This window comes from Triturus cristatus, chromosome 7, assembly GCF_964204655.1.
Source record: "Triturus cristatus chromosome 7, aTriCri1.1, whole genome shotgun sequence".
Lineage (NCBI taxonomy): Eukaryota > Metazoa > Chordata > Amphibia > Caudata > Salamandridae > Triturus > Triturus cristatus.
The window spans coordinates 1,716,161,545-1,716,180,869 of NC_140590.1; the positions used below are offsets into that span (position 1 = coordinate 1,716,161,545).

General features: G+C 45.3%; 1 protein-coding gene across 1 annotated transcript in view; it reads left to right on the forward strand.

Annotated features, from left to right (window-relative positions):
• Positions 1–19,325, forward strand: part of LOC146812866 (alpha-2-macroglobulin-like protein 1) — a 252,930-nt gene that overhangs the window by 111,868 nt on the left and 121,737 nt on the right. Inside the window, exons 12-16 of the mRNA XM_085619942.1 lie at positions 1,587–1,817; positions 2,559–2,622; positions 2,863–3,008; positions 6,500–6,649; positions 9,061–9,267. Coding sequence (XP_085476068.1) covers positions 1,587–1,817; positions 2,559–2,622; positions 2,863–3,008; positions 6,500–6,649; positions 9,061–9,267 — 798 coding nt within the window. The remainder of the gene's footprint in view (positions 1–1,586; positions 1,818–2,558; positions 2,623–2,862; positions 3,009–6,499; positions 6,650–9,060; positions 9,268–19,325) is intronic.

A 19,325-nucleotide genomic window follows, 5' to 3' on the forward strand; every position in this document is an offset into this window, starting at 1 on the left:
CTGCAACTGCTCTAAATCGCCTCCTAAATTTAGTATTGAGGTGACTCCTCCAAACCTAGAAACTAGGTCTGTGATGACCTGAGTAGAAAGATGATGACCCTGCAGAGAAGACTGAAGCTTATGATTGCCTTGGCCCCAGCCCTACCGGCCTGTCTCTAGCTTCTGCAAACCTGCAAGCTGTCTTGCAGCCAGCAACATCTGAAACCGCTGGGAGGACTGCTGCCTTCGAATAAGACTCCAATCTCCTGTGGACTGCAACAGCAGACCTGTCCTGAAGAAACCTACTCCAAGAACTCCGGATCCAGGCGGATCCGTGTCTCCCACTCACTCTGCATCCGACGCCCACGGCCCATGTCTGAGTGGTTCACCTGTGCAGTGAAGTCTTCTGGTGATCCTGACCTCGTCTCTAGTGTTGTCTGACCTCTCCTGCCCTCCATGACGGCGCCTGCAATGGGAATTCAGAGGCTCTCCCCGCATGCGACCGGCTCTGGAAAGAAGACTCCGACGTCGAAAGGCACCCCTGCACCTGAAGCCCCTGGGCCTTGGTGAGCTGAACCAAAAGTGCCCCTATGACCTCCCTCCATCCCAACTTACCTCTGCTCTCATTGGTCTTCCTCCTGCAACCTACGGCACCACGCCTGCAGCCTCCTTGCAGAAAGAAGAATCCCTATTGAAAAGCATTGGGCCCCTGACGTCGAATTGGCACCCTGCACCCGGCTGCCCCTGTGCCGCTGGTGGTACATGTTTGATGCTGCTTTGTGGCCTCCCCATGCTTAACCTAACCCCCAAAGCTTGGCTCCTGCAACCGATCTACTTACCTGCAAGCACTGTGGCTCTAAGCACCCCCTGTTTTCATTGAAAAGCATTGAGTCGAACTCTGATTTTGACCTCTGAAACCTGGGACTGTAAGTTTGATATTTACCTGTTTAACCGCAATATATTGTTTTCTCCGTAGGATAACATTGGACTGTATTGAAGTTTCTAAGGCTCGATTTTTGGAAGTGAAAAGCATTTTTAATTAGAAACATACTTGCCTTATCACGAAGATCTTGGTCTTAAAATAAAATACAAAGTATATTTTTCTAAAATTGATCTGGATCTCCTTCTTGAACCGTGTGTCCATTATTGATCACTGTTGTGCGAGAAATGTCTTACTCCTCTGTGTTAGGCCTCAGGCTGCTCACCCACACTTCCACTAATAAAGCACTTTGGGTTTCATATTGAGCTCTGTACAGTTTTGAAGAACCCCTGGACTCTGTGCACGGTATTACCACCTTGTGGACATTGAGTAGCTTTGTGCACTTATAGCAGGTATCTATAGGTTTGGCAGAGGACTAAAATGTATGTCAATGCTTTCACTGGTTTAAACTGGAGATGTTGCACATCTGACCAGGCAGGAGAGCCTGTCCCTGCTTTGCAGATGTAGGAAACTGCATCTTCCATTGCATCTGTTGCAAGGCATTGGAAGTCCCAGCAGTGTAGTACATAGTGCCGTCCACTGAAGTGCATCACTGGTAGTTCCTACATATTCGCAAAGTGCAGAGATGTTAAGTATCTAAATATTTGTATACTTCTGTTCTATGTAGGGGAGCTTCAAGCTGGAGCAGCAACCTTGGGAGTATGGGAAAGTCGTGCCCCGCTATCAGGATGCCTTCATATGGCTGAAACCCTTCTACTCTAAGAGTAAGAGCTTCCTGAAGATTCACTCTGCACAGGAAGAGCTGCCCTGCGGTCACACGCAGGACTTGCAAGTGGACTACATCATCCAGCGAAACGAGCTGCATGAGCACGCAGAACATATGGAGCTGTTCTACCTGGTAATGTCCTGGGAAATAGATTTGAGGAAATGGGGTTGAATTAAGGGATGAGGCTGACTTGGGGAGATTGTGGTTTTATAAAGAAATAGGGTCCACAAAGCTGAAGATATACGCTGTAGCGCTGGTAACCCACATAATTTCTGGTCTTTCTGTGAGGTGTGGGAGCTAAAGTCCGATTCCACATCTAGTAACACATCCAGTGACACACAGATTTGTAGGCTTTACTGTTGCTTCACTGCTTGTCTTCTCCCAAAGGTCCTGAACCAATGTCATACCCTGACTAGCCACTAAGCAACGCTGCTGTCCTAATTGCTGTGTGGTTCATTCAAGATCTCAGCTAACAGCGCTCTGTAGGCATCATTGCTGCTTCATTGTCTCCTCCCTCCATCCAATTCAACACTCCTAATATCCCCTAGATGTAAAAGGGCCCCATAATGCAAGGCGCACTGTAGGGCTTGTAGAGTATGAGTGTCTGAGAAGGCTGCAGGTCTGGTAAGGACCACCTGTTTATCCTTTAAACCTCACAAATGGCAGCTTGAATTGTCAGTCATGAGACCTTGTGAGAGTTAGTTAATGGAAATACGTGTATGTGTCTGATCATCGGGTGATCCTAGGCCACCTCAGTCAAGTGTCCTCATGGTTCATCTGGGCTTAGAGGCATATTCCTGGTCTCATCAGTGACCTGCATCATGGCTCTTGCTACCAGGGCACCAACGCTGACTGGTTCAATCCCTCCCCCAGGTTTCATCCAAAGGAGGAATCATTCACGAAGGAACTAAGAAGATAGCAGTTGACAAAGAGCATGGTAGGTATTGTGGCCTTTTATTCTGTTTGTTCACTGTTCTGTGCTCTACACAGCTTCCTTCCTGCTCTGACCCCACTGCTTCCTGACTCGACAGGGATAGAAAGCTCCCTTCTGAACAGATCTATCCGCTTCTCATCTCTACTGTGTGGATAGCCCATTGTCTCTCATTATTATCTCTTGACTGAAGATGTACCATCTAACCACCACCTTCTCTTTTTCTGATCTCGCCCCTCATCGCAGTTCTTAAGGGCACCTTTTCCCTTGAACTTCCTATAAGCACAGAGTTCGCGCCATTGGCCAAGGTGTTGATGTTCACCATCTTCAAGGATGGCGAGGTCGCTGCTGCCACAACTAATCTCAACGTAGTGAAGTGCTTCAAGAATGAGGTGAGCACTCAGTGCCTTTCCTACACAACACAATAAATGTTACACAACTTTAAAATGTGACTAAACTTAGTAGATATGTTAACCACACCTTACAAAACCTGGCAAAAAATCGTCTTATCGAAACAGTAACTTTTTTTTTTATAATGGAGTTGACGGGTGATGAGAAGAGGTGACCGGCACAGTCTACCTTCTTTGTGGTGTTACTTGTAGACTTCCCTAAAGGGTGGTGGGGAGAGAGGGGGAAGGGGGTGTTTGTGTGGTCAAAGCACTTGAAGATGCAGTCTTACCCGAGGTCTGTTAATCTTAACTCTATCCTTACTTACATCAGTGTCTGGGACATGTTAGGTCTGTCTTTTACAGCACAACTCTCAAAGGGAATTATTGTATTTTAGTATGCCTACCATGGGTTTTGGGTACCTCCCTTCCAATCAATCGTTTCTTGGACCAGCCTCTATCAGCATGTCTCTGCCCAGCCAGTTGTAGTATGTCTCGCTCACATGATGCTTTGGCTACTTAAATGAATCCTTTCGCTTCCAATAGAATGCTTTCATTGCAAAGCATTAGGGACTCCTTTAACACAGGTGATGTTAAAAGTAGTAATTCCAATATGATGCGCCTGACATAACAGGTTTAATTATTTCCCTATTCATGGATACTCGATTAATCGTCATGGACAAGTATGAAGCTGAGTCAGTCCTTCCATTAATTAAAAATGTGACCTTCTGATAATTAACAAATGTCGTCAGCAGCAAGCAATTGATTCAAGGGGTCACTCTGCCCTCAACAGGGCAAACCTCCACCCACAACACAAATAAAACCAGCACCACAACAGGGCAAACCTCCACCCACAACACAAGTGAAACCAGCACCACAACAGGGCAAACATCCAACCACAACACAAGTAAAACCAGCACCACAACAGCCTGAATCAGCTGGCTGGCAGCACAGTCATCCCCTCTTTTCTTTTCCACATAAAGATCGCACTAAACAGAAGTCTTTGAAGATGCCTCACCAGGCTGTACCCCTCTCAAATAGCAAGCCCTTCCAGTGTATCCCTTCCTGTGCTTGGCAGTTCATGCAGTAGAACTCCTTTAACACAGGCCATGTGTAGTTTGGGTATTGTTGGGGAATTTGTTGCTGTGTGAGCTCAGAACACCCCATGCCCCCAATGTGGGGGGGCCCTGCTCATGGCTATGGCAGAGCATACATATTTGCATCTTCTCTTGCAGTGTGCTATGAAAGTAATCTCCATTTTACATGCAAACCAGATACAAGTTAGAATAATGCAAGGCAAACCTTTGCAAACTCCCTTGAAATGGATGAAATGGCCCCACCCGCAAGAGAGATATTCTGATTAACTAACACATACCTAGGCCCACTGGGGGTGGGGGGGATCAACTATCAATGGTGCATAAGGTGCAGTGGCTGAAAGACCCAGAGGCCCAAATGGCCCACTTTACAATAATTGTTATATTTTACTACCCAAACAACAGTGATCGGATGCATTTCTTTGCTGTCAAGAGGACTCGTGCTGCCCCACTGAAGGGCAAGCAACATTAGTCGAATCATAAAAGGGTTTAAAGAAGGGGGTCTACATAATTCAAGTGAAATTTATTTTTTCAAACAACATTCCCAGTCAAGCAAATCTCAAGCAACAATTTCCACAAGCCCAGCTTCAGTGTGCCCAGAATTGCAATATTGCTCTTACCACATGCCTAGTATTTTGGAAGATCAGATTTTAAGAGCCTAGCGATAGTTACTTAACATTTCACCAATAACAGCTATGGTCAATACAAGACTCCCATTAACAAGAATGCCCATTTTCATGTGCCTGCTAACACATATTACCAGTATCTGCATGCGCTAAAAAAAAGAGGTTGCCAGTTTCACATGATCTGGAAGAGATATTGCCAGTTTCCACAGTACCAGGTATCCAGGCATGCCTATTTGGGCATCTCAGTGCAAGACACTGGCAGCTTCCAAAGGTATCACAAGCTTCCATGTCCATGAATGCACTCTAGCCCCATCACCATCACTTCTTTCCTGACACTTCCAGTGAGGCAGTGAAGACTCATACCATCCCTCATTTGGAGAAGACCTTAGTGCAGCAGCGGTGATCCCTGCTCCATGTTTCGGTACAGCAGCTCAGACAGATGCAAGCAAACAGAAGGCAGTTCCTAGCCACCAGAGTTTGCAACTGACCACTCACTAACTCAGGCAGTGTTCATGACAATAAGGGGGTAGAGGACCCTGCCAATAAAGGCTCAGCATCCAGACCCTCCAGACAGCTTTCCAAATCCTTGCAAGCACTCTCGTTTAAAAGGTTGGCTAGGATCAGACACCTGCATAGGTATGGGAAGGGTTCTTTAAGGGAGGTGTTTCCAAACCCATTCCTTTTTGTGGTTTTGACGAATTGCACATGGAGAAAAGTCATTTGACACTTAAAGGACGCTTCTCTTACAGATGCCTAAGATACTGAAGATCGATCTGCTGCCTGTCTGGCAAGGCTAGTGACCATCTGCCTTTTCATGAGACCTGGCGAACATACCTCCACTGTTGACCACATCCTACAGAGCTTGCTTTCTCAGTGAACTGTACTTCGTCAGCGCGTCACATTGAGAATCGGTCAATCTTAAAAGAGTTTTCAGGGTAGCTTGGTAACTTGGCTTCAGACCGCATTAAACAATGAGGACAGCCAATGTTGGCATATCGATGCTGAAGGTTCACCCGCCGTTAAGCAGCCTTTGCTCGACTGTGCAACTGATGCTCTTGTCCTTAGTTGTTAAAGCAGTAGTTGAGTGGCCAAGTCTGTGTACATCTTCTTTGGAGTTTTTGGCTGGGAGATGCACAACAGAGTCTTGGGTTAGTGTCTGGTGCAGGAGAGGCCCAAAGGCTTTCCCTGTCCGAGAAGACCTTATAATGGTCAACCAGGCAGTCAAGCTTAGTTTTGTTTTGCCTTTGTTTAGGCACTTGCCTTAAGACATCCTTGGAGGTACCAGGAAAAATGTCTTGCTGGGAGGACAAGGCTATTTTCAGCCCAATCATTGGCATGCGACAGCCCCAAAGGACTGCTGAGAACTGCTGAGAACTGCTTAGAAATGGTGGAAGGGAGAGATAAGGGAAATGGGTTCTAAGGTTTGTGGTCAAGGAAGAAACAGTAGGTTTGAAGTGGGCCCAGATGGTCAATGGAAAGAATGCCCTTTTGATGATGCTCCACCCGTCAACTCCAGCGAAAGATCAAGGTATCTCAACTGTAGTAATGAACTTGGTTGATAGTACTACCTTTTTAATTATTTTTGGAAGCTCTAAACAGCGGCATTGGGGCATACATATTGAAATAGTTGTTTTTATAATTATTATGCTTAAATAACAGTTTGAAAATACACAGGTTGATCGACCACACATGGGTATTTGGAAATTTAATTTGTCGTGTTTCTATTTTGTGTAGAGGCAAAGAGACGCCTCTTAACTTCTGTGTTGGGTTTTTGTAGGTGACCTTGGGATTCTCTCAAGAAGAGGCATTACCTGGGGCTGATCTCTCCCTTCACCTGCACTCGGCTGCCGGCTCTCTATGCGCTGTCCGTGTTGTGGATAAGAGCACGGTACTGATGAAACCCGAGGAGGAGCTCTCAAGTGAAAAGGTGAGTAATGCTGCTGCTCCAGCCCAACCTGTTGGCACTGTCAACAGAAGATACTGAAGACAGAAAAGAGGCCATGTGCAGATTATAGGCATAGGGTTGAGGTCACCATGGAATTCCATTCTTCTCCGCCCTCCATCCCTCTGAAGGTGTTGAGAAACTTGCATTTAGAATGGCTCATGATTCCTCTACTCAAGAAAGCTATTGAGAAGGGTCCCACATCTCAGAGGAACAAAAGGATGCATTCTCACTAGTTTTCAGGGTAGAAGAAACGTCCCGGTCTCTATTTTATATTGTAATATATTAGGAAATGGTCTAAGAGAGAAAGTCTGCCAAATTAACCATCATATATTCCCCAATTTCCTCTAGGAGAGATGGATAGCACCAGGATGCTCACTTCCATATCTCCACCTGCACATTACAGCAGAACCTTCTCTGTTGTCAAGTAAGAGTCACTCATTTGGTCTGCGGTCAGTACCTAGAGGGCTTTCCAAGCGCTCGACAGTAGTATGTTCTAAGTGATATCACAGACAATAAAAGCCTCACTTTTGTTGTCTATTTGATGTCACTCAAAATCCTTCAGGTAAAAGCATTGCTGTAATTCAGTTACCCATCTATACTTGTATATGTTCCCTTAATCTGACATCCTTTTCATCTGACTCCCATCCCTTCTCCTCCCTTAGCACAGCAGTCTATTGGATAAAAAAGTCACCATTCAGTTTAGTCAGTTCCATGAGTTCCTTCAGCACTCCGTGCATAGTGTATATAAAACACACAAAACTTGGTTAGGCAATAATATGTATTTATATAGATTTTTTTTTTTTATTATGCACAGACCGTGACCCAGAGATGTATGGCGGAGCTAGCGAGTCACAGATATGCCAAACTAACTCTACAGACTGCAGGTCTAGATGAAATGTATGGCCCAAATATAAAACCGTCTCCTAAATTTTGCATGACTGTATTGAAACCTTATCAGACAAGCAAGTTGCAAACACAAATCTATCCACGCTGAAGGTCTAACATTAATCCTGATCAGCAGGGGGCTGATAGAAGGAACTGGCGCTTGTTTTTGTATCCTTGGAGGGGGATCTGTGCTTCTCCAAGGTGACAGCTTGGGTCCTATTTTTCATAAGCCAGTTTGGAACAATTCCTCCCAGTTCCCTGAATCGATGAAAGTGAATGGTTGGAAGAGGGCATAAAAATCCAGAAAGATAACAGCATTATCAGCAAAGCTGGCCTACTGCTGTTTAAGGCTAAATTAAGATAATCAAAGCTGAAAATGTGTGGTTTAGTCTGAATCCGGCCTGCATCTGGTCAAGAATATTATTGTTTTCCAAACAGCCTGGCAACGGACAACATTGCTCTTTGCAACTTGATGATTACAAAGAAGAACTTCCACAAAATACATGGTTCAGACAATATGTACTTTTAAAATAGAAGCATAAAATGGAAAACACTATCTTTAAATGGAGAAACAAATTGACAAAGGTTTGTAGTGATTGACTTCAATATATAACAGCAATATTTTTTCTGTTCTTTATACTAGACCCTAAAGTTAACCGGACAATGCATATTGCAGTATTCCAGGCTTTTAACAATAATTTGGCAGCCTGTAAATTAAAATTATCTTTTAAAGACATGTGTTGCTGGGGTCTTGTGAATTACCAGCCTGTAATCAAATCTCCCTGTACTAGGGACCTCAATAAATCATTAATTTTTTAGGTCTCGCCTGACCCAGCGCATGCGCTGGTCTGGCGAGACTTATTGAGGGGGCTCCAAAAAGTGCTACCAGGCCAGCCTAGAGCCACAGTGCATGTGCGCTTGCGCTTTACCGCGATTACTTTCGGTTACGCGGCCGCTTTGATGTTTGATCGTGATCACTTTCACTTTGCATAGCCAATAGGTCTCGCTTTTGGGACCTTATAAGTATTTAGTTATGCAACTGTTGCATGGCTAAACACTTATAAGGTCCCAAAGGCGAGACCTATTGGCTATGCCAATGCTTGTCTATCTTGCTGTTTATAATGTCACTATAAGCCCTATACTGAGTCTTGGACTTGTAATTCACTGCCACTCACCTTTTACTGTACAAAGTTTTGTCCCAGAAACACACCTGGTCTATTTTTGTCTTAGTGAGTTCCATTGGTTGTATGACGTTACAACGCATGCCATTACCCTGCATGCCGTTACAACGCATTCCTTTACCCCGACTTGCTGTCGGGGGTGCGCTGGAAGTTGGGATAGTATAATTTACTATTCAAACTCCAGTGTGTGCAACAGTAGGGAAGGTGTTGGAGTTAAATCCAACATATTGTACCCCATGCAACAAGCCTTTTGCGTTGCAACGACTTGCGGGGTAATGGCATGCATTGTAATGGTTGTTTACCGTTCCATTGTCTTCTCTTCTTTAGGTGTTCAACAAGATCCGTCCGGGTTATTTTGGGAGCTACCCTTACCAAACAGAGGACCAGGTGGAATCGACCTGCCCAGACTACCCTTTCTTCCGTGGAATAAAGCCCCTTCCTGCTGATTTGGGTCGGTCATCGTCATCCCGGAGAAGGCACTCCATTATGCCACGGTGGCCTCAGAGGAACCCTGACGTCTACAGCTTGGTGCAGGTAAGCTGAGTATGCACTGTATAACACCTTCACACTTTCACTCATATCAGAGCCCTCACTGGGTGCAAGGAGCAGCTTGTACACTAACAAACACTGCCACCCACAAATGGAGTCTACAAACACTGCCACCCACAAAGGGCGTCTTAGGGCCCTCACTGGGCCCTGGGAGCAGCTTGTATACTAACAAACACTGCCACCCACAAATGGAGTCTACAAACACTGCCACCCACAAATTGAGTCTTAGAACCCTCACTGTGCCCTAGGAGCAGTCTATGCATAATATTATCGTCCAGGGGGAGCCTTAGAGCCTCCGCCGGGTGCATAGAGCAGCCTGTACATCATATCACAATCTTATCTAAAAAGAGTGTTAGAGCCCGCAGTGAGTGTTGGGGATAGTGAGTGCGTCACCTCACATTCTCATCCACAGAAAGAGTGTTAATGTCCTCACTGAATGCAGAGGGCAGACCAGTGCTTAATTTGTAAATAAATAAGTGCCAGGACCCTAGGCATTGCCCAGGAGGCCATGAAGCTTACACTACCAACTTTAACAAAGGTCCCTGCTAAACATCACACTTCTATTAATGTGACAGTTTGGACAATTCCAGGCCAACCAAAGCAGTACGAGTGGCCTGGATGCTCTAGAATTGTTTTTTCAAATATGTATTTATTTGTTAAACTGCTGTACTCCGTACAAAAATAGATACACAGCACCACCACTGTGGTGGGCTATCATAAGTAAGTGCCAGCACCGCGCACCTGCAAACACCGGCACAAATTAAGCATTGGAGCAGGCTGTACACTTCCTCCAACTGCTACCACCAGACGGAGTGTTAAAGCCCACAATCGGTGCAGGAAGCAGTCTGTACATCACATCTCATTTTCAACTTTCGAGGGCCCTCACAGACAACAGCCTCAGTAAGTTGAGGTAGTAACTTGTGCTTCATCTCACATTCTCATCCTCAGAGGAAGAATAAAAGTCCTCATTGGATGCAGGGGGCAGTCTGTACATTTCCTCACTGTTACCTTCTGACAGAGTGTTAGAACCCTCACTGAGATCAGGGGGCTGTCTGTACATCTCATGGCACTGTCACCTCAGAGCGAATTAAAGAGCCCCCGTTGTGTGCTGGGATCAGTCTGTACATACACTCCGACACTGATCTCCTAAAAGAGATCTACTGGGCTCTCTCAATTCAGTGTGCAGTCTGCACGTTACGAAGCACTGCCACCTACAGGAGTCTTAGAGCCCTCACTGAATTCAGGAATAGGTGGATAAGTCCCTCACAGTGTCACCGCCAATTGGTGCCGGAGCTCTCAGTGAGTATGGGGAGCAATCTATACATCACCTCACATCCGGTAACGAGTGTAAGTCACCTCACACTTTCACCCCCTCACCTAGTGAAAGGGGTGTTCTCAGCATCACGTTACACTCATTACCAGAGTATGGGGCAGATATATCATTGTAGCAGTTTGCAAGTCCTTAATAGCGATTTTTAGAGATTCGCTATTAGGGACTCGCAAAATGCTATGTAGATAGTAATCACAATAATATTTGCGATTCCTATATATTCCTTAATTGCGCATCGCAAATTGCGATACGCAATTAAGGAATCCCTTCCCATTCATTCCTATGGGCCAAGAGGCCCATAGGAATGAAAAGGAATTTCATGCGCAATTTGCGAGTACCCAATAGGTGCTCGCAAATTGCGCCTGCAACTTCAAGGGTGCAAGGGTTCCAAAGGGACACCCTGTTTCACCCCTGAAATGTGCATCTGTGCACATGTGGCGTACATACATGCCCTAAGGGCATGTATGTGTGCCAGATGGCACTTTGAAAAAAGCAATAAAGTGCGGAAATCGCAAATAACCACCAACTTGAAGTTGGTAGTAATTTGCGATTCCTTACAGCAAGATCACAATTTGGAATGGCTATTAGAATAGCATTTAGGAAATCGCAAATTGCAATTCTCTAAATGCATGCACGAAATAAGGAATCACAAATTTTGCGATTCCTTATTTTGCAAGTATGTTTTTCTTTCCTACATTGCACACAGCTAAATTGCAATCGCAAACGCTGAAATTCTGCGAATTTCAGCGTTTGCGATCTCAATTTAGCTTGATACATCTGACCCTAAGTGTTTGAGCGTCAAATGAGTCAACGAGGTAGTGAGTAAATCTTATCACACTGTCACTCAGGAGTAAGTGCTAAAACCGTCAATGAGTTCAAGGGGCAGTCTGTACAAATCCTCACACTGTCACATCTAGCTGGAGAGTTTAAAGCTTTTAGTGAGTGTACGGAGAGAGATGCACATTCCCTGACACTTCCACTTCCAGAGGGTGTTTTAGACCACTCACTGGGTTTATGAAGCAGCCTGCACATCTCCTCATATAGTCAACTCTCACTGAATGCAGGGAGCAATGTATGTATCTCCTCTCTTAGTCAACTCTCCTTACATGCAGGGAACATTCTGCATCTCACATAGCCAACTCTCACTGAATGTAGGGAGGAATCTCTGTATCTCCTCAGACAGTCAACTCTCATTAAATGCAGGGAGCAGTCTGCATCTCATTTAGTCAACTCTCACTGAAAGCAGGGAGCAGTATGTGCATCTTACACATTCATCTCTCACTTAATCAAGGGATCAAGCTGTACATCTCCTCACACAGTCAACTCTCACGGAATGCAGGGAGCAATCTGTTCATCTTCTCACTTATTCAATTCTCACTGAATAAAGGGAGCAGGCTGTTCATCTTCTCACACAGTCAACTTTCATTGCATGCAGAGATCAATCTATTTTTCTCCTCGCTTTGTCAACTCTCATGATATGCAAGGAACAGTCTGTGCATCTAACACAGTCAGCACTCACTGAATGCAGGGAGTAGGCTGTACATTTCCTCAGACATTCAACTCTCACTGAATGCAGGGAGCAGTCTGTGCATCCCGCACAGTCAACTCTCACTGAATGCAGGGACCAAGCTGTACATCTCCTCACACAGTCAACTCTCATTGAATGCTTTGATCAATCTCTGCATGTCCTCGCTTAGTCAACTCTCACTAAATGCAGGGAGCAATCTGTGCATTTCACGCAATCAACTCTCACTGAATGCAGGGAGCAAATTGTGCATCTCCTTAGACACTCATCTCTCAGTGAATTCAGGGAGATGTATGTGCATCTCACACAGTCAAGTCTCACTGAATGCAGGGTCTGTAATTTCCTCACACAGTGAACTTTCATTGAATGCAGGGAGCCGTCTAATCTCCTTCCAAAGTCAACTCATATTGAATGCAGGGAGCAGTCTCTGCATCTCCTCGCATATTCACTCCTAATTTAGTGCATTGGACAGCCTGTAAGGTTGTGGAAGAGGTGTGGCGAAGCAGCGAGGGTGCCTGACTCTGGACTACGGGGTTCACGGTTCGATTGCCGGTGACAGGTTAGCCCAGCACCATGTGACTCTGGGCAATAGCTCGCTTAATCTTCCCGACAGCCCTCAGCCCCGGGACACCTCTCCTGAGGTAGCTGTGCGCATTACAAATGCTGAATTTTATTTATTTACATCTCTTCATTCACTCAGAGTAAATGTTAGTACTCTTGCTGAGTGCAGGGATCCGTCTGTACATCACCTCACACTCACTAACAGAGATAGAGCTGTCACTAAGTTTTGGAACACCCTGTGTGGCACCTCGCACTGTCACCCCTCAATGAGTGCAGGGTGTAGTGTGCATCACTTCAGAGGCACAAATCGTGCTACAGCCCTCTCTAAGTGCAAAACTCCATCTTTACATCACCTCACACTCACTAGCGGTGTTAGAGCCTTCATAAAATGCAAGAGGTCCTTTGTATATCACTTCACACATTTACTAAAAGTCTGTCAGAATCCTCATCGGTCGCAGGGAGCCATCTCTACATCACTTCACACTCACTAACTCTGTTCTCACTCTGAGTGTCAGAACCATCATTTAGTGTGGGGGCCGTGTGTAGGTCGCTTTACACTGTCACTGACAGAGTTACGTGCAAGGAGTCAGTCATTGCATTCAGTGCTAACCCATGCCAAATTAATTTGACTATACCTCTGCCAGATTGAGAAGAAAGGGATGATCCAGTCCCAGAAACATGTTTGTAGCATGTGTCGCTGCAAGTACATGTGCTCTGTATACTCCTGCCACCTAGTGTTGGGCTCAGACATTTGCAAGTTGTTTTTCTTTGAATAAATCTTTCTAGTAACGAGGTACAGCAGCTCCTCCCTTTGTTGGCAATGAACATGGGCATCGACTTCCTGTTGCGTTTTTTTTCCCACCATCGGGTTCGGATGTGTACTGACAGATCTCACTGCTTGGCAACTTGCAGCTCCTTCTTTTGGCCAAAACAGTTGTTCTATGTCCCAGTCTTAAAGAAACTTGTCTCAGCAGCAGGTCTTTGGCTCCACTTAGCTTTCAATATGTTGTTCCACAACCACCGGCCTCCCAAGGACGCCACACCGCCAAGGCCTTTTGGCCCCTTCCCAAGAAACCACTCCTCTCGTCTGGACGACTTTGTCTTCATGAATACATGTACAGTAATGGAAAGGACCCCCTTCCAGTCCTGCCCCCAGTGCCACTTGAAATTCCTTGGTCAGACCAGGAACTGTGTAATCTCTGCCACTCCCTTGACCACGACCACACCATGTGTAATGCCTGCCTCACCTTCCAGTAAAATAAGACTCTAAGGTATTGACTCAAGCGGAGGTGGGCACATCAAAGGATGCAGAGTCAGGCATCCAATGACATGCTCCACAGCTCGGGGGAAGGCAGTGTTGAAGCAGAGGAACCTGGTCCTTCGGGGGCACAGCCCCTCTAGTCATCACCCAGTGAGGAGGCAATCTTTTCCTCTGACTCCGGTGCCTCACAGCCACAGACGAAAACTTTAAAACTTGTCCCGTGAGTATGGTTGGCAGCCACATACATATCAGTCCAGCTTAGTGACCCCTGAGTTGAGGCAATGCACTGCTCCCAAGGGGGTCAGGTGTCAAGGCTGCTGCCTACAAAAATTCAGAGGGACACCACCGCCTTCAGTCCATGGTTGTCACTGACCGAAGTCTCCGAGCCGACAATGCCTCCTCCTCTAGGGGCCAAGCCAGCTTCTTGTCAAGCCTAAAGATACTCCACAAGCCTAGGGAACTTTTGATCGGAAAGACCTCTCTGCCCACATTGGCATTGAGACTCACGGCAGTGCCAAAACCAGTCTCAAACTCCTTTGGCTCCAAAGGCACACGCAGTGCTGAAAAGACCTTCGGTGACTGGTTCTTTAGAGTCGAAGAGCCAGCAGCTGCAGGAGGAGTTGGATACATGCCACAAGTGTATGCTGATTCATTTGCATACTGGCAAAATCTACACTAAGCTGCCTCTAAAGCCAATGGAGACTTTGCCATGGAATAGTAGGCTAATCGTTGAGGGGAAGTTGCTACTGAGCCTCCTCCATCTCCCAAGCGCAAACTATGTAGAGATAGGGGCTCTATCCCTGTCCATATTACACCTCATCTTCCACCTCCTCCTTTTCTGCCATCTATTCCTCCACCACAACCGCCACCACCATCACCTCCACATACATCACTTCTACGATACTCACTAGAGGAATAAGCCCACTCCTCTCACGTGGAGGGAAGTTGACAACTACAATGTACCTTTTGCCCTGATGCCTACTGACGACACGTCGCTTTGACGACTATTTTCGATACTCCAGGGTGATACAGACCCAGACCTTAACCAAGCCAGTCATCCCTCCCTCCCCCAGATGATACCACAGTGTATCATAAAATGATACAAAGGGCATCCAACTACAATAAGATGGACATGCAGTCCTCCAGGAGAAAGATGACTTGCTACGGGAGAGTCTCACTAAGACCTTGTGCACATTACAGTTCCCCCCCTATGCTCAATGCCACCACAGACATCTTCAAAGAGCTGTCAAAGCAAGTAGAGTAACACCCGGGGTGGACAAAATATAAGCCCTCTCCGAACGACCCACCTTATATAAATGGTCATGTACCCCCTGACTCCCTCGTCGTCCATACCGTATGCAAGCGCACAAACACCCAGGCCATAGGAGATGCTCCTCCTCCGACTCATCCTCCTCACTCCAGACAAGTAGAGCAAAAAAATAGATGCAGCGGGTAAGAGGGTAGCATTGGCCTGCTCTCCCGATACGGCAGAGCACATTAGGATGACATGCAGGATCTCCTTAACAATCTCTCCGGGGAGTCTAGGCAAAAAGAAGAGGAATTTGTGTTGGAAGGGAAGACCATCTCTAACGCCAACATCTGCAGTGCCCTAGAAACAACTTACACTGAAGCATTGGGGAAGAGAAGTAGGTGGAGGAGGAGGTACGATTTCATGTCTCCATTTTTAAACCTGAAGTGCCACAGCATCTTCTCAACCTATCTTTAGATGTCGATTATCTCTTTACCCAGCAGGTTTACCAAATGCTGGAATTTTTTTTAAAGGACACAGACACTGCCAAGGCCATGGGTACCTTCCAAACATTTCCTCCTAAGGCACCCTCCCATGATAAAGATGCGGAAAACATCACAGACCCTTATCGTAGCTTCCACCTGGGCTAGACAGACCTGGTACTTAGCCCTACTTGAAATGTTGGTCAGCCCATACAAGAAGCACCCCAACAGGCCGAACCTTCTCATCAGAAACAATGGCTATATCAGGTACCTAGATCTCATGCAACTCAATCTAGGGATCTGGCACCTGAGGTCTTAGATTCGGCAATCTGTGTCACCCTCAGGAATGCATGGACATCCTTAAGGAAGCTTGCAGGTCTACTGTGCAGCAAAGTGGAAAAAATTGTCCACTATTGGATTGACAATAAGCTAGACCCCTAAAGCCTGCTATCTAAGATATTATTAGCCATGTGCCCCACCTTCAAAAGTCAGTGCTAGCCTACATCTCAATGCAACTCAATCTAGACACTATAGCTGTATACATGCAAAATATGGAACACTCCTCCCTCTTCCACATACCTGTAATCGAGGCATTCATGGAAGGCCTCAAAGTCATCCTTCAATAGGTCCCCCAACACAACTTTGGAACATTACTGTTCTTACCATACTCACGGGTCCATCGTTTGAGCCCTTACATTATTGCCCATGCCAGTATTTTTCCTGGAAGGTAGCCTTCCTAGGTGTGACAACTTATTTGTAATGCATTAGTGAGCTGCAAGTCCTTACACTGCAAGACCCCTTCATCCAAGTCCACAAGGAGAGAGTAGTGCTCCAGTCAAACCCTCACTTCCTTCCTAGGGTGGTGTTACCTTTCCACCTTAACCAGACCATAGAGCTACCAGTGTCATGTGTTTGTATGACCAATTGTCGTTTTCCCTATGTCAGCCTTATTGTGCACATTGTAGGTCGCTGTTGTTTCACACATGTTATTAAATAACACGCTTGCTTTTGTGTCAAATTGTATTTTCAGACAGAACCAGCATATGCCTTTGCATTTTATTCTTTTACTGAGATTTAGTCTGACTAGCCTTGGCAAGGTCAAACATCATTGCTCCTTGTTGTTCTCTCTGGTCAGACACTTGCACCTAGACTTAATAAAAGAATGCAGCTGCAATTTTGAATACACACATCGTGTCATATAACTAGGGACAGGGTTCTGCGAAGCAACAGACACACATTGCAAAGGTCCTGAGACAAGAGTGCTGCATCAGCTGAGGTGTAGAACATCCACCAATGTATGCTAAGGTATGGAGTTTGCCACTAAACCCAGAGATCTATCATTTATAACTACTTAGCTTTAGTAGTACGGGAGAGTTTAGGCAGATCTGTCAGAAAACATGACAGTTTTTTATTGTATGCAGTTTATTAAACATGCTGATTACATTATTGGCATGTGTTTGTTTTCTAATTATGGCACATTTATTTATCTTAGAGCACAATACTTTAAATAAACATTGTAAGGATAATGTTACTTACCCAGTAAGCATCTGTTTTTGGCATGTAGAGCTGTAGATTCACATTCTTTGCATACTCCTGCCATCTAGTGTTGGGTCTGGATGTTTGCAAGTTGTTTTTCTTCAAATAATTTTTTTCCTAGTTACAAGGTAAGGTGACTGCTCCTTTCGGTGATAGTTGTCATGGGCGTCGACTCCATTGTTAGATTGTTTTCCCGCAAGAGGGTGAGAATGGAGTAAGTGAGCATAGTATAGAGATGTCTATGCATATAAGTGTATAACAGAGAACTGCAACAACTATAGGTACCCAGAGAGGCAGGTGGGCTCATGTGAATCTACAGCTCTACATGCCGAGAACAGATGCTTACTGGGTAAGTAACATTGTCCGTTCAAGGCATGTGATTTGTAGATCACATGCTTTGCATAGACTATAAAGCAGTATACTCCCAAAGCGGTGGCTAACCTGTAGATGTTGCAGTTGTCTGAAAAAGTATCCTAAGCACTGCTTGGCCTACATTAGCTTGTTGTCTGGTTAACACATCTACACAATAGTGTTTGGTAAATGTGTGTGGTGCAGACCATGTAGCTGCCTTACATATGTTAGTTAGGGGAATGCTACCTAAAAAGGCCACAAAAGCCCCTATTTTGCGAGTGGAATGCATTCTAGGGGGTATGGTTAAAGTCCTTTTGGCTTTAGCATAACATGTTTGAATGCATTTAACAATCCATCTCGCAGTTCTAGATTTTGAGATTGGATTGCCTTTGTAAGGTGGAGAAAATGCTACAAACAGTTGTTCTGTTTTGCGGACGTCTTTCGTCTGATCTTTGTAGTACATTAAAGCTCTTTTAAAGTCAAGCGTGTGAAGAGCACGTTCCGCAACCGAATCAGGTTGAGGAAAGAAAACTGGTAATTCAACTGATTGGTTTAAATGAAAAGCAGAAACTACTTTGGGAAGGAATTTAGGGTAGAACTACCCTATCTTTGTGTAACTGAAAGAAAGGGTTCTTCTGAAGTTATCGCCTGTAGCTCACTAACTCTCCTCAATGATGTGATAGCAATGAGGAAAGCAACAATCCATGAAAGGAATTGTAAAGGGTACTTGTGCAATGGCTCAAAGGGTGGACCCATGAGCTTTGTGAAACAATGTTGAGATTCCACACTGGAGCAGGAGGAATCCTTGGTGGAATTACCCTTTTTAAGCCTTCCATGAATGCGTTAATTACTGGAACTCTGAATTGTGACAGATGTTGCCTACTTTGTAAGTACGCAGCTATTGCTGCAAGGTGTAAACAAATAGACGTGTAAGCCAGTCCTGTTTGTTGTAAATGTAACAAATAACAGATAATGTTTTCTATAGAAGCATCTAAAGGGTTGATTTTGTTGTTATTGCAATATACAACAAATCTTTTCCATTTTGCTGCATAGCAAGCTCTGGTGGTAGGCCTTCTTGTGTCTTTAAGAATATTCATACAGTCTGGTGGTAGGTTTAAATAACCAAACTCTGATTTCAGGAGCCAAATCACTAAATTCAGTTGTTTGGGATTTGGATGTCTGATCTCTCCAAGGTTCTGTGTGAGGAGACTGGAGGTAAGGTGCAGCTTTTGGTGTGGAACCAGTACCAGCTCCAACAGGGTGGAGTACCATGGTTGACGGGACCATGTGAGAGCTACTAGAATTAGTGCGAGGGATGTTTGCCCGGGAGAGGCAGAAAAGCGTAGGCAAATATCTCTGACCAGTTCATCCATAGGGCGCTGACCTTTAAGAGCGGGTGTGGGAACCTGGAGCCGAAGGTTGGGCACTTTGCGTTTTCGTCTGTGGTGAATAAGTCTATTTGCAGAAATCCCCATTCTTTTTTTTTTTTTTTTTTTTTTAAACCGTTTATTACAAAATTCAAAAAATATACAAAGATGGGCCTACAACCTTCAGGCCGGCCGCTAGCAAACAAAAGGAGCATATGATACAAACAATAGCGCGCATGCTGCGGCAAAGGGAAATGCACAGGAGTTAGCAGCGTTGATAGCCACACCATCCGCACCCCACATAACGGTTTCTTTTTAATATAAATAACAACAGAAAACAAATCCACAAGGCAACCCACAATCGGAAACGGCAGCATGTGC